The following is a 25,198-nucleotide window of genomic DNA, read 5'->3' as shown; positions in this document are numbered from 1 at the left end:
ATCACTCTGTGTGCACCTGATTCTACCATAACGTTATAAACCAACTACACTTCAATTGAAAAACTATGTTTAATTTTTTCAATCTTAAATATAGAAAAAACACTACGTGAGGGCAGAGGAGAGATATCACTGAACGGTACAAACTTGCAACCAGTAAATAAGTAAGTCCCGGAGATCTTGCACACGGGATGGTGATAACAGACAACAGTGCTGTATATGAACATCAAACTTCCTGAGAGACTCAAAAAACTTAAGCATCTATACCACACACAAAAAAAGAAAAAAACTCACAATTCCGTAACATGGCAGAGGTGTCAGCTAACACTACAATGACAATCATATCACAATATACAAATGCATCCAATCAACATGACATACACCTCGAACTTGCACAGTGTTATGCGTTTGGTATATTTCAATTTTTAGCATATCCAAAAATTAACTTTTAAGTTAAATGGTCCAGCCTGGGCCCCTCAAATTATCAGAGCACCCAGGCACCACTGGAGCCGCTGTGTTTTGCGCCCAGGTTGATGGAGGAGATACAGGACCACTAGAGACAGAGGTTATGGGGAGAAAGCCCCCTACCCCCAAAGAAAGCAGAGAAACCAACATCAGGGCCTTACACGCCCACTGGGCAAGGAATTGGGTGCTTTAGGCCGAGGTTAACATCCTTAAGAAGTACAGAGGCTGCCTCTCACACTTAGGATGCTTGTTTTTGTTCACTTTCGTGATGATCTTGTCTTCTCGGGATCTCGGAATTTAGAAACCAAAGATTTCCCTGCATTCTCCTCAGTTTCAAGTCAGGTCCAATTTATAGTCAACCAGACTCTCTATTTAGATGAAGTGAAGAGGTACAGTGGTGTGTTAATAGAATGTTACAAAATGTTCCTTCCAACAGCACAGAGATTTGCAAGCCCCATCTTGGGGAAAAGGATCTTAAACATTCCGGAAAGAGTCTCACTTTGACAAAAGAAGACGTTGATCAGCAGGGCCCAGGACAGCGTCACTTTTGACATCCCTGTGCTCACTGCTTCCCCCACTCACAGACGAGTTTACTGGCCCCTCTCTAGAATCCTAACGGAGGCCTTGGGGAGATTAATTCCCATCTCCCTGTGGAAGGGAGCGGGGAGGGCTGCTGGCAGGTGGCCAGTCCCCGGGGCTGTAACTGACCATGTTTCTTCTATTTATAGGCTCGCCCACAGCCCTGTCCACACAGCTGCTGGCTCTGGACTCGGCTGAGAAGAGCGATTTGGTTAACACACAGGCGACAGCACAATGTCGATCTCTGACCGCCTTCCAGATTACCCGGTCAACTCAGATTTCGTAAAGAAATTAAAGTCAGCCCTGGAAGGCAGGGATGAGGCGAGACTGAGGCACCTGATCTGCGCTGACGTCCGGCACGTGGACGCCGTGATTGAACTGGCCAACGACGACTGGATGAAGGACCCCTCCGCCCAGCTGCCCCCTGGGGTGCTCGTAGGTAACCACCACGTGTCTGCTGGGTGCCCCACTGTACAGAGGCGAGGGGTGGGCTTTTGAGTGTGGAGGGCAGATGGTTGAAGCAGGGGAATGATATATGCCCAGCTCTGTGATTACTATTTATAAACATACGTACATGCTGCCTGTATTGTGTACATGTATATGTACATAGCACATATCTGTGTGTATACACAGTATGTATCACAGTATATATCTGTATGCCATAGTATGTATACACATATTTACTGTGTATATACACAGTATTCATATACATATACTAGGTTGGCCAAAAAGTTCCTTCAGATTTTTCCATAGCATCTTAGGGAAAACATAATATATATATATATATATGTAGCATGTATATAAATATATATAGTATATATATAGATAGACACACATATAGTATATAGTATATGTATACACTATAAGCATACATATGTATATAATATATACATTGATATATGCTATGTATACTTATGCATGTGTGTGTTAGACACCCAGTCGTGTCCGACTCTCTTCAACCCCAAGGACTGTAGCCCGCCAGGCTCCTCTGTCCTTGGAATTCTCTTAGCAAGAATACTGGAGCGAGTTGCCATTGCCTTCTCCAGGGGATCTTCCCAACCCAGGATTCAAACCCAGGTCTCCACACTGCAGGCAGATTCATTAACATCTGAGCCACCAGGGATGTCCTTATACATGTGCACACACACACACATAATATATATCTGTGTGCTACGCAGGCAATAATTAAAGCAATACCAAAAATTTAAAAAGAGAAAAATTAAGCTATGGCATCAGCATCCCAACACAGCGTCTCTTCGCATTTCCCTCTCCTTTTCTGAGCCAGCCTGTCTGCACTCTCGGGGTATAATTTTGTGCTCTGCTCTGTTGAGTTCATATACCCAAAGTGTTTTCCGTGTTGCTACCTGGTCTTCTTAATTTCAATCACCTATTGAGGTGATTAACCATGAAATACTTAAACCAAATTCCTACAAGAAGGGACTATGCGTTTACATTGTTACTACTATCAATAATGCTGCAATTAGTGTCTTTATTAGCATTCATATGCTTTTTATCTTATTCAGGGTTTTGTCCTTAGGATAAACGCTTAGGAGCAGTATTCCTGGGACAAGAATAAATTTTCCAAATTGTTTTCTGAAAGGATTTCTATTCCATCAGTGAGTGTGTGTGTGTCACGTCCCACCCTGAACATTACGGGTGATTAATACTCACATTTAAGTCTCCCATTTAGTCAGCGCCCTGGCCCTCCTCTAACGCCCGCTCACCCGCCCTCTCTTTACTGCTCAGGACCAAGTCTTATCCGTAGGGTTTGCGTTTTCTTTGCAGACCTGTTCACATGTGACTTGTCTAGTCAGGTCCTTGGGCAATATCTCCTCATGTCTTTATATCTTTTTTGACATCTTGTAGGTCTCCTTCACATAACATAAATATAATACTGTTGTCACGCTTGCTGAAAATATTTTCCCTGACCTGAGATTAACTTTTAATTGTACCAGGCTGCTTCCCAGCTTGTCAGATGTGCCCTCCGCAAGTCTGTCTTGACTCCTAAGGCATGTGCATGGCTGCCCTCCCCACGCGAGACAGATTCTTTCCCAACATACATGTGTGAGTGCACACACATGTGTACCATTGCACACATGTGTACTATCACACACACACAAACATGTGCTCACTCATGCAGGCAGGGCACCAAAAGGGAACACACTTGGGCCCTTGGTGCTGGCGAGTGGAGCTGTAATGTGATGCAGGGCAAGACCAGAGCCTGGCACTTCCGGGGGGGTGGTTATCCCTCTGCTCCTCCCTCCCCCAGCCCTACCCACCCCTCCACCACCTCCCCACCCCTCCACCACCTCCCGTCCCCCTGTGCTGCCTTTTGCTGGGGGTATAAGCAACCTGCAGAAGGCTTTAGGGAGAAACCAGCTCCTGATTCTTCTTTTCCTTGGTGTTTCTGATACCTGGGCCCCAGTCAGGGCGAGGGCCCGGCAACCATGAGCCCAGAGAGCACCCCGCCTCTGTTCGGACCTTAGCTCTGCCTGGATGGCCTGGGTCCTCAGTGAGAACGGACGCGTCAATCCAGGAGCCTGCCCTGGGGCGCGAAGGGGACTCTGAACTCCTCCCCTGCCCTTCCCCCAGGAGTGCTGTGCTCTAGGTTCTGCATTCGCCCTCCCGAGCCAGCCTGCCCACTGCCCAGTGCTCATTCTTGGGGTGACTTGGTGAATCGCGTCCTCCTGGCCCCGCGCCCTCTGACCCCTTTTTGGGTGCAGCTAAGTCCAGGCGCTGCAAGGAGCGGGGAGGGCAGAGTTTTTGCTCCGGGGACCCCTCCCTGCCAGACGGCCCCTGTGAGCTGGCTTCAACGTTGGGCTGAAGCCTCAGCTTCCGGGTGTCAGCTCTTACCTTCCTGCTTGCCCCTTCAGACACAGGGAGTGGGGCTGCCCCAGTGCCTCTGGAGACCCCATTGCTTCTCTGAGCCCTGCGTGCCTATGAGATGCCTGGATCCCCGCCACCTGCTTTCTACCGGGATTCTGGCTGGAGCAAGTACCTGCTCCTCTTTCACAAACCTATCCCAGTGGGTTAGGGCTTTGTATATTTGAAGTCCCTGGGTTAAAATATCATTTCTTATTCTTTAACAACAGCTGTGTGTGTGTGTGTGTGTGTGTGTGTGTGTGTCTGTGTGTCTGTGTGTCTGTGTTAGTCGCTCAGTTGTGCCCAACTCTTTGCAACCCCATGGACCCCGCCAGGCTCCTCTGTCCATAGAATTCTCCAGGCAAAAATACTGGAGTGGGTAGCCATTCCCTTCTCCAGGGATCTTCCCAACCCAAGGATTGAACCCGGGTCTCCTACCTTACAGGCAGATTCTTTTTACCATCTGAGTTACCAGGGAAGCCCAACAGCAACCTTAATTGTTCTTTCTTTTTTCACTTTATTCTGGGGTGAGCTGGATCTTCATTGCTGACCACTGGGTTTTTCCAGTTTCGGTGCAGAGGCTTCTCACCGCAGTGGTTCCTGTGGTTGTGGAGGGCGGGGTCTAGGGCTCCGGCTTCAGGAGTTGCTCTAGGACGGCTCTCTGGAGTGCAGGCTCAGCAGTTGTGGTGCATGGGCTTCTTTGCCCCTTGGCTTCTTGGCATTCCCTTGGAATCTCCCCTGACCAGGGATCGAACCTGTGTCGCCTGTATTGGCAGGCAGATTCGGAACCACTGGACCACCAGGGGAGTTCAATCTGTTCTTTTGATTCATTTATTAGATAGCATAAATGTTTTCACAATAGGACACACGGTCAGTGCTACACGTTAATATAAATTACAGGTAACATCTTACTATTTTAAATAGCTAAATCTTTCAGTATTAATAACATGTTTTTATTAATGCAAGATAAAAATCTAGTCTATCCAACAAAAAGTAAAATATCATTTATTTTCATGTTGCTGATTTCCCTGCGCCATCTTTATTGTCCCCACCATTTTACTGCATACTTGAAACCAATGAAATTTGTGTGAAGGGAGTCCTGTTCCCTCCCACGATGAGCCTATAGGTTCTAAATCACATCCGTATGTACTTCTCCCTGCCCAATGGCACAATTCAAAAGGGCAGGGACAGGTCAGTGCTGCTGACATGCTGTAAGGACTTGGGCTTGTTCTGGGTTGTTTTCCTTTCAGGATGCTGGTAACTGAATGAATAAGCGTGTGGCCTTAGGGCACATCCTGTTACCAGTGATTTTATTGCAGGGGAAGCAGTCTGGGCTTGAACCTGGGGTGGAGATGCATTAGGCGGCTGCCGCTCCAGCTAACATGTAAGAGTAAAATTTGAAAGAAATATGACAGGTTAGGAAACAAGATCTAGTTAGGAGGTGATTGAAGGTGGGTGCCCAGGTAAGAGATGACAGGGTCTAAATCCAGACAGTGGGGTAGATAAGAGACAGACGGAGATAAGTTATAGAGCTGAGAGACGCTGGGAAGGGCTTGGCGGGGATTAGAGGACAGGGACACAAGCCAGACAGAAATCAGAGGGATCTGTGATTGCGACGAGGTCTGAGCTTTCGCTGTGAGCCCCGCAGAACGCGGGCAGACTAGGAACAAGAATAACACACAGGGTGGCCCCGGGAGGTCGGAGCCCAGCCTGTGTCATCACAGGTGGGCTGTCAGGCGCCTCAAGGAGCCTTGGAGTGAAACGCTCCAGCAGGAAGCTTGGGCTCTGCCACCAGTGAGCTGTGTGGCCTCAGAGAAGTCACGTCCCCCCCTGAGGCAGTGCCTTTACTTGTAACTGGTGCAGGAGATTCTATTAGTGCTCCCAAGCAGAGGTCCCTGAGCAAAAGTCCATGGAGGAGCACACTTGAAACGCGGTCCCTGGGGACCCACGCTGTCAGAGGATGCTGGAGGACAGGCTAAAGGCTTGCGTGGCTTCACCACCAGCAGGGGGGTGGGGGTGGGGGTTGGCAGGCTGATGGGGGAGGGATTGGCGGTTTGTGGATGCTCTTTGGGAAATATGGCTTGGGTCACTGTGGAGGCCCCTTCCAGCTCCATGCTTCTCTCAAGCCACGATCCCCAAATCTTACGGTCTCGGCCTAAAATGGAATGAGGCTGCCTTTTTCCAGAGTGTGGGAGTAAACGGGCTCTTTCCTGGGCAAGGGGTAATTGTAAGTCCTCAGGCAACACGCCTCAGGGGAACAAGAGACGTTTGCATTCAGACGTACATGTGGGGACTTTGGAATGTGTGGCGAGCAGTCGGAACTCGCGCCGACACCTCGAAATCCTGCACACATTGGGAATGGATACCGGAAAGACTTTCAGTTCTCTCAAGGAAGATGGTGAAGACCAAGGGATGATGAGCGAGAAGATGGGGAGAGACCCAGCAAGGGACAGGCTCTGAAGACACCCCCAGACCAGGAGAGACAGGGCTGAAGATCAGGCTGAAAGGCGTTTCAGGGGAAGGGGAGGCTCAATCGTCCATCCCAAGGACAGCTCTGGTTGAAAGAACTCCAAGTACTGTTTACAGGAAGATAATTTGCGACAGTAAGATAAGTAGCCTTTCTTTCTGCTTGTCAACATAAATATCCAGGGAGCATGTTTTGCTCAGTGAGATCCCCATGCTCGTGCGTGAGCTTATTACTCTTGCAAAATAGAGCATAAAAAAATAATTATTATTTATTTCTGCGGATCCATGTCAGCATCCCTGTAAACGCATAGGGAAAAGAGGTACCAGCCGGGAAAATGGCAGGAATGACGTGTTCTGGAGAACCCTTCAGGTGTACATGGGGCCCCTTACAGGGGGCAGAGGGCAAAGGAACTTCAAAAGTCAGCCTCGGCAGATAACAGGGCAAAGTGCCGAACATACCTGCCCTGCCTGGCCATGGGGCAGAAGAGGGGTCCTCAGTCAGGTTTTCCCTTAAAGACGCAACTCTCCTGTGCCCTTGGGAAGTCACCTGCTGTCCTGCAAAGATGTACCTGGGATGCCCTGTGGGGTGCTGGAAAGTGCATGGAGGTCTCTAGCGGGCATTCAACTCATCATACGCAGACTGGTCCACTGTGAGGAACTAAGGAGGCTGTCCTGGAGCTGGGCAGTGTGTGTGTGTGTGTGTGTGTGTGTGTGTGTGTGTGTGTGTGTGTGATGAGGGGAACAAGCCTGAGCTCCAGTTCATCCACAATCTGCTCCCTCGTCTTTCCCACCTACCCCCTCCCAACAAAAACCCCCCTGCCAGGACAAAACCCAGGCTCACCTAGACCTCCCCTTCTTGTAGATCCTGTAGAAGGCCACTTCTCCAGAGAGCCCACACTGCCCACCCAACACACAGACCCACCTCCTCCCGCCATGAGGGCACAAAGCCCTCTCGATCTGTTACTGAAACACAAAACCTTGCTGGGCTAATCTTTATACCCACTGAATGTTTCATTCTCAGATATGACCTCCTTGAGGTCAAGGCCTTTGCCCAGTATCCAGAGCCTGGCAGAAGGTCTTAGCCCTGGGTGTGTGCTCAGTCATTCTGTTGTGTCCAACTCTTTGGGACCCCATGGACTGTAGCCCACCAGGTCCTCTGTCTATGGGATTCTCCAGGCGAGAACAATGGAGTGGGTTGCCGTTTCCTTCTCCAGGGAATCTTCCTGATCTAGGGATTGAACTTGCGTCTCCTGCAGCTTCTGCATTGGTGGGCAGATTCTTTACCACTGAGCTATCTGGGAAACCTATAGAAAGGCTCAAACTCTGGGTGGCCTGCTTGCATGGGCAGGCCAAACTCCTTTGCTAACTTTCAGCCAGGTGGACACAGTCCGCACTTCCACAGACACGATTGGAGTGAGTCTTTCCACAAAGAAATATTTGATTCTACTTTCTGCTAAAGCCAAGTCTGTACTGTTTAGTATTAGCAACAGTGGACACAGCCTGCGTTTCCACAGACACGACTGGAGTGAGTCTTTCCGCAAAAAAAAACATTTTATTCTACTTTCTGCTAAAGCCAAGTCTGTGCTGTTTAGTATTAGCAACAGTGGAATTATTCGGCCTCACCTCTTTGCAACGCCTATCAGCTCACTAACTTGAGAGAACACAGCAAGGGAGAAAGGATGGCGGGGGAGGGGTGGAGAGACCCTGCTTGCTCCCCAAAAGCATCAACTGTACAATTTGGTAACTGGCGTAATCAAACTACTTAAGAAACAACTGATTACTAATTGCTATTATTAAGGATGTCAGCATTCCATGATTTTGCTGCTGATATATTATATACAAGTCAAGATGCTACTTGAATTCTTGATTGAAATAGAAAAACTAGAGGCATTATGTTGTGTTTGGGGTAATGGTATTTAAGCATCTGGAGGCAAGTTAAAGAAATACTAATTGGGTTTTTATTAAGAGAGCTCACGCAGCCGCACATATAGGTAGAGAATTAGTGCGGGTGAACGTGGGGTGGACAAGGGCCCAGTGGAGTCTGCTGGTGGAATTTGACTCTTCATTCAGTCAGCTCGATGTTTAGCATGCCACGCGGTCAGGGCTACTCCCACCCCCTTCTGCATGGAGGGGAAGGTCCCCCACGGAAAACTCAACAGTTGAATGTAAGTTAATTAAGCACAACTCCCACCTTGGAGGACTCATATTTGAATGAATGACAAGTGCGTGGGCATCGACGGTGTAATAGACACGACAAGAGACTAACAGCAACATGACCTGGGTTCAAGCTTGGCTCTCCCACTATCTGTGTGGTCTTTAACCTGTATGGTCTGTTCTTCTATCTGAACCCTAATTTCCTCATTTAAAACTATAGGATTGCTGGGAATTCCTACGCAGCCCAGTGGTTAGGACTCAGCGCTTTCACTGCTGAGGCCCAGGGTTCAATTTCTGGTCAAGGAACTAATCCTGCAAACCACACAGTTCAGCCAAAAAGAAAAAGAAAAAAAATGGGATTAGTGGGGTCATCTCTCAGGGTGCTTCCAAATGGGATGACCTGGATCTCTAAGACCAACATGTGGTGTTTTTGGAGATGAACAAAAACACTGTTGCCTTCATGGGTGTGTAGAACGGGCCCCACTTTCATAGGAACCGTCGGCTCCAGGTCAGATGGGCAGGGAAGGTGTCTCCTGGTGAGAGGTTGGTTTATGAGCTTGAATCGCCAAAGAGCAGCCTTGCCCAGAGCCAGCCTTGTTCTGATCGTTAGGAGAACAAGTCTGCAGCCCAGAGCCTGTATATGCTACAAGGAGCCCCAAGTGGAGACAGCAATGGAGGAATCGCGTGCAGTGAGGACTTCTAGTCGGTCTGTGTTTCCCAAGGACTGCTGTCTTTCCTCTTCTCCCGGCACAGGAAAATGAGGCTCAGAGAGGTTGAGTTCCACATCTCAGGTCCCACAGCTGCAGGAGGGGGAAGCCCAGAGCTCCTCCCGCTACCCCATCATGCCTGTAATTGTCCTACGGCTACATTTACAGACCGGACACCAGGGTTCTCATGTGCTCCCTTACTGGGCAACAGTCAATCAGAAGCAGCACATAAACCAGGTTATGTTTCCTGACTTACAGTCAAGGGTTCTTGACACATACTCACCCCAAGACACGTAGCTGGAAGATCCATGAAAAACGTCCCCATGGAGGCTGTGACAACTCGTAGAATTTACATCACACACACCCACACACAGGCACACATGCATGCAGACACGACATCAAGAGCATGGAGTCCATCACTTCAAATAGTTCAGAGTATTAAGGAACACTTTTCAAATAGTATTAAGAAATACTCTACAAATAATAAGAGTATTAAGAAAAAAAAACATGGGTGAATGAGCGGGGTGTCTCAGCTGCAGAATAAAAACAAAAATGGGCAGCAGGAGGTCAGTGATGGCAGGGAAGGATGGGGAGACATGGGCTCTGCTGTCTTGGCTGCAGCCCTGATCAGAGTGTGTGGGGGCAGGGAGACCCTGCTCCAAGCAAAATGAAATTAAACCTTTCTAAGTACTTATAAATCAGCACCTAATGACACTATCCCACCACCAGCCGGAGCATTGCTCTTATTACTTTGATTCACAAGCCAGGAAAAGATCCGGAATTATGCACAAATTATTGTCCCATCTTCTTAATTAACGCTGATTGCAAAATTCTTGCTAAAGTCCTTGCTAACAGACTCAATTATGCGCTGCCTGAATTGATTCACCCAGATCAAGTGGAATTTATTAGAAATACACTTTCCTACAATAACATCAGATTATCTTTGAATATAGTTAAATTATTTAGGAATAAAATAGTTCCAGCAGCAGCCCTTGCTTTAGCTTCAGAAAAATATCTCCCACCACCTAGAATGAAGATACTCCTTTGCTTTTCACCAGAACACACCATAAGCTCTTTTTTTTTCCCAGAAGCAGGTTGAATCACTGTGATGAGATGAGATGTATGCCTTCGAGCTAATGGTCCAGCTTCAAAGCATATAGGCAGGAAGAAAAATCCTGCAGGGTCACGTCTCAGCTTCCCCCAGTATGAACCGTCACTGCCTGTGGAACATGGTGAAATTGCAATTAGACTAAATCAGGATATTTTCAGAATCAAAATTGAGAAACAGGCTAATAAAGACATAATGTATGCTGATGACACACTTCTATTAGCATCATTCCCCAGCACACTGGAGGGGTTCAAAAGAACAAAAAGAAAGGAAGATAAGAAGGAAGGTGCTTTTCTGCCTTTCCAGGAGGGCAGTGGTTCCTGCAATGGTACACCCTGTTCAGGATAAATATTCCAGAGAAACCAGTTGGAAACAGCAAATGCACTCCCTGTAGCCTGGCACCAAATACTAAGCCCAGCAGTGGGGCATTGAGCAGGATCTGGGCTTGTCCTAGTGGCCACACCTATGCACACAGTAGGTACGTAATAAGTATTAATAGACAAAACAAGGCCATGCCTATGCACACAGTAGGTACGTAATAAGTATTAATAGACAAAACAAGGCCATACCTATGCACACAGTAGGTACGTAGTAAGTATTAATAGACAAAACAACATATGGAAGATACCAAAAATCTCTTGGACTGTCCCTTGAAAGATGAATGTATATTTGATGGGCTGTGATGGAAAGGAAGGGACTCAGACAGAGGGACCAGAGGGAGCACATATGGAGCACACAGCCCACCTCATGCAGGGAAGGGGGACCTGGCTGGAAACAAGATGTGTAAGTCGGAGGAGAAGGAGGAATATCCCGGCGAGCAAGTTGGGATTGTATTGTGCGAGGCCACAAATTCTAGACATAGGCGTTTACATGTATTTGGAAAGGCAGTGAGGAGCCATTCAGCAATGGAATGAGATCATCTAATCTGGAAAACGTTAAAAAGTCTCACATAGGTGGGAAGGATAGAGTGGAGAGACTGGTGCCCTGAGGCCAGCTGCAAACACCCACTTCCCTCCTCCTTTACCAACAGAGTCCCTGTGGCAACTCAAGGCGCCCAGAGAAAGAACGACATCTGCTCCTTCCGTGAAGCCAGGGGTGGCCTTGTTCTCATCAATAAAGGGCCAAAGAGCAGATCCAAGATGACAGAAGAAAGAGTCAGTGAATTTGAAAACAGATTAAAAGAAAGTATCCAGTCTGAAGATCAGAGAGGAAAACGATTGAAAATAAAATGAACAGGGGCTATGGGACAATACAGATCTGACACATTCAAGCAGAATCCAAGAAAGAGACAAGAAAGAGACGAGAAAGAGAATGGAGCAGAAAAAGGATTTAAAGAAATAATTACCAAACATTTCCCAAGTTGGATGAAAGATATAAATGTACAGATTCAAGAAGGTTAGCAAGGGCTCCCCTGGTGGCTCATTGGTAAAGACCCCTGCCTGCCAATGCAAGAGACACAAGTTCTATCTCTGATCCGGGAAGATCCCACACACTGTGAAGCAACTAAGACCATGCACCACAGCTATTGAGCCTGTGCTCTAGAGCCGGGGAACCACAACTGCTGAGTCCATGTGTTGCAACTATTGAAGGCCTCGTGTTCTAGAGCCGTGCTCTGCAACAAGAGGAGACACCACAACGAGAAGACCTCAGTTCAGTTCAGTTCACTCGCTCAGTCATGTCCGAGTCTTTGCGACCCCATGGACCGCAGCACACCAAGCCTCCCTGTCCATCACCAACTCCCGGAGTTTACCCAAACTCATGTCCATCGAATCGGCAATGCCATCCAACCATCTCATCTTCTGTCGTCCCCCTCTTCTCCTGCCTTCAATCTTTCCCAGCATCAGGGTCTTTTCCAATGAGTCAGCTCTTCACATCAGGTGGCCAAAGTATTGGAGCTTCAGCTTCAGGATCAGTCCTTCCAATGAATATTCAGGACTGACTCTCTTTAGGGTGGACTGGTTGGATCTCCTTGCAGTCCAAGGGACTCTCAAGAGTCTTCTCCAACACCACAGTTCAAAAGCATCAATTCTTCGGTGCTCAGCCTTCTTTACAGCCCAGCTCTCACATCCATACATGACTACTGGAAAAACCATAGCTTTGACTAGATGGATCTTTGTTGGCAAAGTAATGTCTCTGCTTTTTAATATGCTATCTAGGTTGGTCATAACTTTTCTTCCAAGGAGCAAGCGTCTTTGAATTTCTTGACTGCAGTCACCATCTGCAGTGATTTAGGAGAAGCCCTCACACTGCAACAAAGTGTAGCCCCCGGTCACCACAACTGGAGAGAAGCCCAGACAGCAGTGAAGACCCAGCAGCCAAAAATAAATAAATAAATAAAGTTTTAAATAAAGAAGTTCAGTAAACCCAAAGCAGGATAGACATAAAAGAAAGAGACAGATGTGTGCCTGGTACCCAGATGCTCCACTGACTGTTGTTGAGTCAAATTTGCCATGAGAATTAAGAGCACATTTCACTGAGGTGAAGGGTAGGAGAGATATGCGGAGAAAAAGATGCAATAACTTTCCTCTTTGAGGAGCATGTGACTCTCCTTCCTGTAAGCCTGCAATCGTTCCTTACTGCCTACAGCAAAGGCTTGCAAACTGTTGCCTGAGGGCTAGCTACCTGTTTATAAATAAAGTTTTATTAGAACAAGGCCCTGCCCATCTATTTGCATATTGCCCACGGTGGATCTCGTGCTACAATGGCAGAGCTGAGTAGCTGCCACAAAGACGATAAGATGCACAAAATCTAAAATATTTATTATCTGACACTTTACAAAAAAGGCCCAGCAACCCCTGTCCAACAATGAACAGTTCCAATTTTATAGCCTGTGTCCAAGGGCTTAAAATATGTGCTGTGAACTAACCCACTCCGCAATCTCTCCCAGCATCTCTTCACCCACCCTGAACTCCGGTGACTGGTCAATAAAGGTGCTACTCACAGCCCGCTGGGGGTAGGGGGTGCTCCATAAAGTGTTTGCTGTGAAAATTGACAGTAAACATTTAGAAACGTTGACAGCAACTTGACAATTAACATAACACCCACATGTGTGATTCCTGGACTTGCAATTCTGCCTTTTCTCCATTTTGTTTTTTCTTGTAATTAATTTTCATTGTATTCTGAAAAAGAATCACTCTGTGACAAATTGGGACCAAAAAAAAAAAAAATCCTTGGACTGCCCTGGTGGTCCAGTGGTTAAGACTCTGAGCTCCCAATGTCCAGGGTGGGAGTTTGAGCATCCCTGGTCAGGGAAGATCCTGTATGCCACATGGCCAAAAGATTGAAAAATAATAAAAACAATTTTAAATCCCTAGTCCTTCAGCTGAGGAGGTTGAGAAACCCTGGTCTGCTCCAGGCCTCAGGGACACACACCGCCAACCCCTCTCCCCCTTCCTGGCCGTGGCACAGGCTGTCTCTGCCCTCCGTCCTCACCTGCTCTGATGCATGCCCACCTGTCCATCCAGGTGGCCCAGTTTACAGTCAGGTGCTGTGGGCTTGCAGGCTGTTTGCTGTGCATCCACACCTGTGACAGGGAGGGGAGAGGGCAGGATGGGCAGAGGGGAGGGTGACCTGTGACCCAGCCCCCCCCCATCTCGGCCTGACCCCAGGGGGGCGTTGGAGCCGACCCATGTCATGGTTTCCCCACATGAAGTCACCGTGGTAGGACCTGGCGACCGGCCCCCTCGATATCTGGGTCTGCCCCACTGGGGCTGTCCCTTCTGGAAGGAGGTGGCTCTCTCCCCAGAAGGAGCTCACGGCGGGGCAACAAGCCCTCCCTGACAGCAGCATCTGGGCAGCGCACCTCTGTGCCCACCAGGATCCAGGCCCTCGACTCTGATCCCGCAGACCTGCTGCTGGTGATTCGCTTTCTCCCCAGGTCTCTGCTCTGCCTGCCTGGTCCCCTAAGAGCCCACCCTCCAGACTGCACCCTGGGCCCCATCAACACAGCCTTGAGGCCAAGGATGCTTGCCTCTTGTTCAGCCCAGGATAACAGGACACAGGTCCCCCAGCACAGGCCAAGAGAGGAAAACAGACACCCTCGGGGATCATAAGCCATCTTTCCCTTCAATTCCCTCTGTGCTTTGCTCAGATGCCACCTTCAGAAAAAGCCCATCCCACCCCTACTTCCTGCCATTCTCATAACTTCCCTGATCCACTCTCATCTTCGCCCCTGGACCGCTGTCCATCAGTGATCTCATTCCACTTGCCAGGCCGTCTAGCCTCGCACTCTCTTGCTAAGTGTAACCCTCCTTAAAGGCAAGGATTTCCACTCTGAATCTCTGTAGGCCTCTGGTAACTGAAAAATGCCCCACACATGTACACTCAATATAGAATATTTTCAAATGGTGTAGAAATTTACCCTTCCACCTGCAAACTCTGAAATATCAGTTTCACTAAATTCTTCTAAAACTTGACTTTTTTAAGAAAACATTCAGGGGACTTTCCTGATGGGCCAGTGATTAAGAATCCGCCTTCCAATGCAGTGGACTCAGGTTCGACCCCTAGTTGGGGAACTAAGGTCTCACACACGGCAGGGCAACTAAGCCCACGTACCGCAACTCCTGAGCCAGCGTGCTCTGCAGCGAGTTCTCCGAAACAAGAGAAGCCAGGCTCTGCAACTAAAGAAGCCCCTTTGGGTCACAATTAGAGAAAGCCCATGTGCCGCAACAAAGACCCAGCACAGCCAAAAATTTCAAAAAATTTAAAAACCTTTCATAATTGGATAGATGAAAAAGGTCTCTTTTTCTAACTTGCATTTCATATCGGTAAAGCTGGATGTTCTATATATGTTTAGCAGTCATTTCTATTTCTTTATTTTTCTGTTGGAAATTCAAAGTTCTCTCTCTCTTTTTTTTTTTTTTTTTTGCAAACAGAAAAATAAGGTCAATGAACTTTCAGTTCATCAGACATCACTGGGCTGGCTTTGCTCTGTGCAGAGTTGCAAAGCAACCAAGAGACCACCGGGCTCATCCCCTCCTCAAGTGCAGGATCAGCAAGCTTCTCATTTCTAGGAGGAATGTAAAGGATGATGAGGTATAACCATCAGACCAAGCCAACTTCAGGAGAGAAGCATTTTGCTCCCTGTGTGAGATTCATAAAAAACAATCAGTCTGAACAGGCAATTTGTCTCAAGAGGCAGGAGCTGCAATTTTATCATGTAATTAAATCCCCATGACAGTTGTAAAGAAACTCCATCACCTTTATCAGGGAGAGCTTCAATGAGCTGCGCTCCTGCACGGTTCCCCAGAGTCTGTAAATGTCCTTCCAGGGCTGTTTACTCGTGGTTGTGCCTGCCGAGGATCAGGCTACTCCGTCTCCCCCTCGGCCACCGTGGATGGCGGTGCTCAAGGGCACCTTCGCTTCTGAGCATCCAGAAGAGCCCTCCTGGACTCTGGATGAGAGCAGCTCTTGACCTTTGGATGAGATGGCATTTATGATGAGAAGTGACCCTGTGGCTTGGCAGGATCTGTCTCGAGCTGGGTCATGCTCTTTGGAAATAAGTTAGCAAGGTGTCCCCACCACCCACCCCCCGCCCCTATTGTATTCTTCCACATGATGGGAATGAGATTTCTTAATAATGTGAAATCAGTACAGACAATTTAAGTCATTATTAATAGATACACTTGATCTGAGGGAGTACGATGCTTTAATGTTCTGTTAAATGAGGTGTGCTGTGCTAACATTGTTATTTGGAGAGAAGGTTAGGATACGTCCCTGTTTTGGATGCTGATGTCTGTGTGACTGGCTTCAGTGGGTGTGGATGTGTCCTGGGCTCTTAAAAGCAGTCTTATAGGGCTTCTCTGGCGGTCTAGTGGTTAAGACTTCACCTTAATATGCAGGGGGTGAGGGTTAGATCTCCAGGCTGAGAGCTAAGATCCCACATACCTCATACTAAAAAACAAAATAACAAAAAACATAAAACAGAAGCAATATTGTAACAAATTCAATAAATGCCTTTTAAAAAAAAATGGTCCACAAAAAAAGCAGAACCTTACATACCAGCCCAGCTTATTATTTTTAAGAAATGCTTTTAATTTTTTTGTGACTTGCTTCTTTCGCTTACATATTTTTCAACTGATGTATAGTTGATTTGCCATGCAGTGCTAGTTTCACATGTACAGCAAAGGGATTCAGTTATACACCCATATATACATTTTTTTTCAGATTCTTTTCCTTTTTAGGTTATTACAAAATATTGAGTATGTAGACTTCCCGGTGCTGTATAGTAGGTTCTTGTTTATCTATTTTATATATAGTAGTGTGTATGTTAATCCCAAATTCCTAATTTATTCTCCATGGTAACCCTTGGCAACCTTAAAGGGAAAACTGCTGTCATTTTAAAATGCTTTAGGGAGGGGGGGTGAAGGAGGAGTGGACTTTAGAAATTTAAAAAAGGAGAGTGAGGATCAAAAGATGTGTGAAAGGAAATCCATAGTAAGACGAGGGGCTGCCGTGCCTGGCAGTGTGTGTGCTCAGTTGCCCGGTCATGTCCGCCTCATCTGACCTCATCAGTTGCAGCCCGCCAGGCTCCCCCGTCCCTGGGATTCTCCAGGCCAGGATACTGGAGTGCTTGCCATATCCTCCTCCAGGGGATCCTCCTGACCCAGGGATCGAACCTTCTTCTCCCTCATTGGCAGGCAAATTCTTTACCTCTGTGCCACCTGGAAAGCCCGAGCCAGGTGGCACGAATGTTGGATTTAGTCCCTGGACATTTACAGAAAAGATCCATGTAGGAAGCAGAAAACTGACCAGGATAACAGGATGATACATTGGCATATTTGAGAAAGTGCTCAGACTTTCATGATGTCCCTAGAGGGGAATGACTTCTTGCCCCAGGGTGTCCATTTACTTGGACACTTGGCCCCAGAAGGAAGCTAGACCTTGGCCTAACGGCCTAGGAAAGAAACCACACAGTAGCCCTTTTCCAAGAGCACATGAAAACCATGCCTCGTGGCTCAAACATATGGAATGTCGAGGCCTCAAATAAGCAGGCTGACTCTGTAACAAATGCACTAGCTTCACATTTCAGGCTCAGCTGGGTTTTCCACAGAATATCATCAGAGCTCATCCTCTGATGCTTCTGATGAAAAGAAAATCAATCATTCATCAATTCAATTGCACTATGCAAAGATCCTGGTATTACATGAAAATAATAATTACCGTTCGAACACTGCTGCTGCTGCTGCTGCTGCTAAGTTGCTTCGGTCGTGTCCGACTCTGTGCGACCCTATAGACGGCAGCCCACCAGGCTCCCCCACCCCTGGGATTCTCCAGGCAAGAATACTGGAGTGGGTTGCCATTTCCTTCTCCAATGCATAAAAGTGAAAAATGAAAGTGAAGTCGCTCAGTTGTGTCTGACTCTTAGTGACTGCATGGACTGCAGCCTACCAGGCTCCTCCATCCATGGGATTTTCCAGGCAAGAGTACTGGAATGGGGTGCCATTGCCTTCTCCGTTCGAACACTAGCTTTTGTATATCTCATTATCATTGCAAGGTGGATATTTTTTTCATCTCATTTGATTGAAAAGCAAAAATTCCCTCTTGTTAGCTACAAACGCTACAAGCCTTGGTAGGGGCAACAGTTTTTGTGTCTCTCATGGGCAAAACATTATACTTGTAAGTCCCTAACATATTCTTTACAAAGCTATACTCACATCCGGTGAACTACCTGGCCAGCTCTTAGGGAGATTTGGTCTGTTCGGATTCTGGGCTTCCCTTTCGAGCAATGGCTGCACGTTAGAGGCATCTGGAAAGTTTCTTACGTCACTGATTCTCAGGCTGAACCCTCCAACCAATTACATCAGAATCTCTCAGGCTGGCATCAGTGTTTCTAAAGCTCCAGTGATTCTACTCTACAACAATGCTTTACATGTACCAAGTATGTTATTTCTCCAGTTCGAGTTTTTTAGCAAGATTTTCCTAAAGAAAGACCCGTATTTTTTCCATCTTCTCTGAAAGATTTTCAACCTTCCATTACAGGTTGAAATATTCATACCTATGTCTATGTCTCGTTGCATTTTAATGAGATAACCGTGTCACAAAATAAAATTCTCTTAGTCCACCCTGAGTTCTTCCTAGTGACCCCAGAGCTCCAAGTGCCCCCACTTCTTTTCTAAATACTCCCAATCCAACCTTTTCATGATCCATTTAGGGACCTTGCCCAAGACTGATGTCAGTTCAGGCTTTGAGGAATCAAGTTCTCTTCCTATTTGAAAACTAAAATCCTCATCTCCTGGTCCTTTTTCTGTTGTATTCAGCTCCTCAAAGATTTGACAACTGCTGAGCAACCTTGTACGTAAATTCACTCTTGAAAGAAACTGAGTTTTCATATCAACTGAAGCAGGCAGAGAAGATTAGTCATGAGTTGCATCTTGAAGGCCATATGTTGCCTTTAAAGGAAGCTGAGAAGGGTGAGAGTGATGAAAATGAGATACAGACAGTCCTCTGCCTATAATTTAAAAGAATTATTTCTTTTTTTGATATTGAATTGTATGAATTCTTTATATATTTTGGATATCTTACTGGACATATCATTTGCAAATATCTTCTTTCATTCAGCAGGTTGCCTTTTTGTTTTGTTGATGGTTTTGATGTGCAAAAGTTTTCTAGCTTGAATAGGTCCCATTTGTTTGTTTTTGCTTTTGTTGCCCCTGCCATAGAAGACATATCCAAAGAAATATTGGTTAGACTGATGTCAAAGAAGTTACTGCCTGTATTTTCTTCTAGAAATTTTACGGCTTAAGATCTTATATTTAAGAGTTTAATTCATTTTGAGTTTATTTTTGTATATGGTGTAAGAGAGTGGCCCGGGTTTATTCTTCACCATGTAGCTGTTCAGTTTTCCCAAAGCCATTTACTGAAGGGATGTTTTCACATCACATTTGCATCCCTTGTTGTAGATTCACTGACCATATGTCCATGGGTGTATTTCTGGGCTCTCTATCCTTTCCATTGATCTACACGTCTGTTACTGTGCCCGTACCATACTGTTTTAATTACCGTAGCTTTGCAGCTAAAGCTGTAGTAATTAAAGTCTGAGAGTATGATACCTCCAGCTTTATTCTTCCTCCTCAAGATTGCTTTGAATGGGAATTCCCACATGTCCAGTGGTTAGGATTTGGTGCTTCCACTGGGGCCAGGGTTCAATCCTGGGTTGGGAACTTAGACCCTGCGAGCCTCTAGGTGCAGCCAAGAAAATAAAATTTAGAAAAATCAAAGGATTGATTTGGTTCTTTGAGGTCTTTTGTGGTTCTATACAAATTTTAAGATAATTTTTTCTAGTTCTGTGGAAAATGCCATTGATATTTTGATAGGGATTGCATTGAGTCTGTATATTGCTTTGGGTAGTATGTACATTTTAATATTGATTCTTCCAATCCATGAGCACCAAAAATCTTTCTATTTGTTTGTGTCACCTTCAATTTCTTTCCTCAATGCCTTTCCATTTTCTGAGTATAGATCTTTTACCTCCTTAGGTAAGCCTATCCCTAGGTATTTCATTCTTTTTGACACAATTGTAAATGCGATTGTTTTCTTCATTTCTCCTTCTGATAATTCATTATTAGTGAATGGAGATGCAACAGATTTCTGTATATTAATTTTGCATCCTGCAAATTTACTGAATTCATTTACTAGTTCTAGTATATTTTTGGTAAAATCTTTGGAGTTTCCTATATATAGTCTTATGTCATCTGCAAATAGTAACAGTTTGACTTCTTTCAATTTAAATGCCTTTTATTTCTTTTTCTGGCCTAATTGCTGTGGCCAGGACTCTACGTGTTCCTTGAGGGTGAATGTGTTATACCTTTTGGTCTCTAAATCCCCCAAACCCAGCAACACATCCTAGAACATAATATTACACAAATGATTATTGAATGAATAGGTGAATGAATGGGTGGACTTTGGACCATTGGTGGGGGCTTTTTTTTGTTTGTTTACTTTGACTTTTTTGATGTCATGGTCACACATACAGCTCTTTTTCTCTAAACAACAACAACTCTGCTATGCTTCTGATAATCTCCATGTCCTACTTGTGAAACCAATTCCATCTACCATGAGCTATTTTTAAAAAGCTCTCACAAAGAACCAAGTCTGTTTCTGGACTACTATTCCCTACCCACTGAAATCAAGCTTGGGTATTTAGGGCACTGTTGACAAATATAACACTTGGAAAGCTAAATTTAGCATAGAACACAGGGTAGAATGGCTCTTATCACTGGACTCACCTCCAGGCTTCTACCCCTTTTAAAAATAACCCATGACAACATGCATCAGGTACAAAAGAATGCTCCAGTTTAAAGTGCAGGCTCCAGCTGGATCCTGGATTATAGTTGTACATGAAAAGTCTTTCAGAAATGTATCTATTTACAAAATATCAGTCTGAGAATATAACAGGGCAAAATGGCTATGTTTAAAGAAATTAGATATCCAAAGAATTACTATTGCTATTGAAAAGAGTAGGGCAAAGACAAAATCAGGAAATGAAAAGGGGAGAGTCAAAGATTTTATTTGGTGGACATTCTAGAAGGGAATGGTCTTCACAGTAACGCTGTGTACCATTCTCCGTATACTCCTGTCTTTTGTGTCCAGTGAAGCCTGTATGTTCCTTGCAAACATGATCTGTATACTTTCGGTTCAGTTCAGTTGCTCAGTCGTGTCTGACTCTTTGCGACCCCATGAACCGCAGCACGCCAGGCCTCCCTGTCCATCACCAACTCCCTGAGTCCACCGAAACCCATGTCCATCGAGTCGGTGATGCCATCCAGCCATCTTCTCCTCCTGCCCCTAATCCTTCCCAGCATCAGGGTCTTTTCCAATGAGTCAACTCTTCACATGAGGTAACCAAAGTATTGGAGTTTCAGCTTCAACATCAGTCCTTCCACTGAACACCCAGGACTGATCTCCTTTAGGATGGACTGGTTGGATCTTCTTACAGTCCAAGGGACTTTTACCATTGCATTTTTCACAGCACCCAGCAGTGTTTTCAGTCACCCCCATTCCCTGCACTGTCTGCCATCCACATGAGCTCTTCAGCCTTCAAGACACAGTCAACTGGACCTATATGCCTGCACAAAGGCAACACAGACCAGCAGACAGACGGCCACACCTCTCCTACCCAGTACCCTGCAGTCCCCTTCTGTAGAGGAGATGTGTGTTTTACCATTGGAAGATGCTCCAGGCCTTGGGTCAGCTTGTGGAATACATTTATGCCTGGAAGTCAGGCCTATGATGAGGGTAAAACACATCTTTATTAAATCATGCTATTGTTTAGTTGCTAAGTCATGTCCAACTCTTTGTGACCCCAGAGACTGCAGCCTGCCAGACCCCTCTGTCCATGTCATACTAAAATATTCTTGCCTGGCCCAGGCAAGAATATTGTAGTAGGTTGCCATTTCTTTCTCCAGTGGATCTTTCCCACCCAGGGATCAAACCTATGTCTCCTGCGTTGTAGGTGGATTCTTTACCACAGAGCCATCAGGGAAGTCCCCTTATTAAATCACGAAGGTGAGTGCTAGTTGCTGAGTCATGTCCGACTCTTTGTGTTCTATGGACTGTAGCCTGCTGGGTTCCTCTGTCCATGAGATTCTCCAGGCAAGAATACTGGAGTGGGTTGCCATGCCCTCCTCCAGAGGATCTTCCTGACCCAAGGATCAAACCTGGGTCTCCCACATTATGGGCAGATTCTTTACTATCTGAGCCACCGTAAGAGCATCCAATTTCCCCTCCACCCTTTACTGCAAGTTCCACTAAGAAAGACCAAGGGTATTCTGCTGGGTCCCCCTTTTTGTGGAAAATCTTGATCAAAGGGGCACCCCAGGGAATACAGGGCCAAAATAAAGGCCCAACACAGAGATCCTGCTCAGGCTTCAGAAGGGCTTAAAGAGAGTAGGGAAGCTCAGTGGGCTGCTCTGGGCAGTGGAGGAGACTGAGAGAGAGGCATGTGGGAAAGGAGGTGCTTAGGAAGTCCAGATGTGACTAAGGAGATGCTGCTTCTTGAGCCCTGTCCCTTGATGTCAGAGCTTTTTTCCTGCTGTCTCTATGCTGGGTGTTTGTCTGCAACACCACATAGCAACGGGCCCCTAGGCTACCGCCGGTACGGAGAGGATGGCGGCTACTGATATGTACACTCCCTCCCCTGAGTCTCTGTGTCTTAACTCTCCTGGGCCCAAGGCTTCCCCTCCGAGGACTAGGCAGCCCCCTCCTACCCGCCTTCCTCCTTGTAGCCTCTGGGCACTTGCTTTGTTTCAGCTCACAGCTTCCGGGAGCCCCACTGCACTGGCCCTTCCCAACTTCCTAGCAGGGGAAAACCAAGAACTGGAAAAATATGTGAGAACTGGGCTTTATCTATGCTACAAGAAAAAATAACCTCATTAGTCTTTTTAAAAATTTTTATTGAAGTATAGTTTATTTACAATGATTCAGGATTACAGCAAAGTAATTCTGTTTTATATATTATATATATATGTATGTGAGTGTACATATATATATACACATATATATTCCTTTTCAGATTCTTTTCCATTATAGGTAATACAAGATATTGAATATAGTTTCCCGTGCTTACAGACTTCTTTATCTGTCTTATATGTAGTAGTGTGTATCTGTTAATCCCAAATTCCTACGTGCATACATGCCAAGTCACTTCAGTTGTGTCCGACTCTTTGCGACCCCATGAACTGTAGCCTGCCAGTCCCCTCTGTCCTTGGAATTCTCCAAGCAAAAATACTGGGGTGGGTTGCCATGCCCTGCTCCAGGGGATCTTCCCGGCCCAGGGATCAAACCCATGTGTTCTGTGACTCCTGCATTGCAGATGTATTCTTTACCGCTGAGCCATTAATCTCAAATTCCTAATTTATTCCTAATTTATCCCTGTCCCGACTTTCACCTTTGGTAACCATAAGCTTGTTTTTTATGTCTGTGAGTCTACTTCTTTTTTTGTAAATAAGTTAATTTGTATCATTTTTTTGGATTCCACATATAAGTGATATCATATTTGTCTTTCTCTGTCTGATCCAATTCACCTGGTATGATAATCTCTAGTTCCATCCATGTTCCAGCAAATGACATTCATTCTTTTTATGGCTAATATTCTATTACATACGTGTGTGTGTGTGTGTGTACACACATCATCTTCTTTATCCGTTCATCTGTTAATGAGCATTTAGGCTGCTTCCATGTCTTGAATGTTGTATGTAAATAGTGCCGTGAACACTGCAGTGTGTGTATCTTTTTGAATTAAGTTTTCACCTTTTCTGAATAAATGCCCAGGAGTGGAATTGCTGGGTCATATGGTAACTCCATTTTTAAACCTTATTAATGTTTAGACAATAAAATAAGCTCTGAACTAGTAGCCAGTAACTAGTAAGTTACTAATAAAGAGCTGTTACCATTCATTAAAAAAAATTGTGGCATCTCTCATCTTCAGCAAGGGATGCACATCTTGGGACAGTTCTCAACCACTGGAAGAAACCCACAAGCTCCAGATGACGATGCCTTTGGGAATCCCTGGTCTGTCCTCTGGGGCCTCCGCCCGGGAAACTTATGCAGAGCCTGGTCATTTGCAGTGTCTGGCTGGATCTCCCTGACACAGCCTCAGGGCTGACACAGCCCTCAGAACACACACCCACTCACCACTGGCCACAGCAACTAAGGAAGAGGATGAAATGAAAGAAGACATCCTACACAGCAGGAAAAAAGAAGGCCGCCTATTTCAGGCTGTCTGCCCGCGTGGTATGGCGAGCTGTTTGGAAGACACACAGATGCGCCTGGCTCTAGGGTTTACATGTATACAATCTCAAGGGGGTGGCTGAGCTCTTTGGCGTCTCGGTGGTCACATGATGCTGGTCATACTGAGTGACGGTTATCACATCAGAGCCCACAGGAGTTATAAATACACCACCACCCAGCCCCGGCTGGATGACAATTGAGTAATGACAATAGAAATAGCTCACACTCCAAAAGACCATCTTTCCCCTTCCTGGAGAGCTCTTCTGAGATCATCAGCATTGCGATGGACAGACGGCCAGAGCCAGTTAGAAGGAGACTTCAGATCTTTCAGAAGATGGAAAAAGAGCCTCAAGCAAGAGATGGGTCGCCAGTACTCGAGTACCACGCTGCCTTGGTCACAGGAGACCTGGAGCATCTGAAGCCCCTCATGGACAAGTTCTTCCAGGATGCCAATGTGGTGTTTGAGATCAAGAAGGACGAGATGGTGTGGCAGGTGAAATCCCTGGCCACGTTTGGACTGTCAGGTACCTTTGCTCTTTTAAAGTCCTGTTATTTTTAAGGAGCTACTAACACATGTATGAACATATAGCTGCAGCGTGTAGACTGCTCACAAGGTGCTGCATTTAACATGCCCAAGCCAAAGACATCGACAAGCCAAATTTTGCATGCACAATTTTTCAGACATAGTTTTTAGGTGATCGGATATGACCGATCAGATCGGCAAAGCCAAACAGTGGGTCAGGAGTGTCCGTGAGATGCTGGAAGTGGCCTCTTGTCTTTAAACAGAGATCTGGTTTGGGTGTTAATCTGCCAGAGCCTGGGTCTGGCAGCCAGGGAAGTAGGAGATAAAGCACACCCCTCCTTCGAGCATGCCTGTAGCATGCCCCTGGCAGGCAGCGCTGAGCAGTTCCTCTGTGAATCTGTGAACTCCAGGGCTCCAGGGCAGAAGTGGGCACAGAGCCAGCACTGGGCAGGGTGAGCCCTCAGGAGACTCTCCTCCTGGATCCCAGGGCAGCCCGGCGAGGGGGAGGAGAGAGGAGAAGCCGGAGGTCCTCAAGTCCTATATGCCTGCATTCTTGTCGCCTGGACACTGTCGCTATGCGCCGGGCAGGCAAGCACACTCCCAAGTAAA

At 46.3% G+C, this 25,198-nt stretch overlaps 1 protein-coding gene across 4 annotated transcripts in view; it reads left to right on the top strand.

The window, feature by feature from the left end:
- The first annotated feature begins 1,210 nt into the window (after nucleotides 1–1,210).
- ASB18 (ankyrin repeat and SOCS box containing 18) overlaps nucleotides 1,211–25,198 on the top strand; it is a 77,730-nt gene continuing 53,742 nt past the window's right edge. Inside the window, exons 1-2 of one of the 4 annotated variants that reach the window (XM_081494025.1) lie at nucleotides 1,211–1,480; nucleotides 23,765–24,590. In XM_081494025.1, the coding sequence (XP_081350151.1) occupies nucleotides 24,350–24,590 (241 nt within the window). In that variant the 5' untranslated portion in view covers nucleotides 1,211–1,480; nucleotides 23,765–24,349. The remainder of the gene's footprint in view (nucleotides 1,481–23,764; nucleotides 24,591–25,198) is intronic. The other 3 variants (XM_081494027.1, XM_081494024.1, XM_081494026.1) reach the window with 3 other exon arrangements.

This window comes from Giraffa tippelskirchi, chromosome 5, assembly GCF_054371585.1.
Source record: "Giraffa tippelskirchi isolate mGirTip1 chromosome 5, T2T-mGirTip1v1.2.pri, whole genome shotgun sequence".
Lineage (NCBI taxonomy): Eukaryota > Metazoa > Chordata > Mammalia > Artiodactyla > Giraffidae > Giraffa > Giraffa tippelskirchi.
This window is presented reverse-complemented; position numbering and strand designations above follow the sequence as displayed.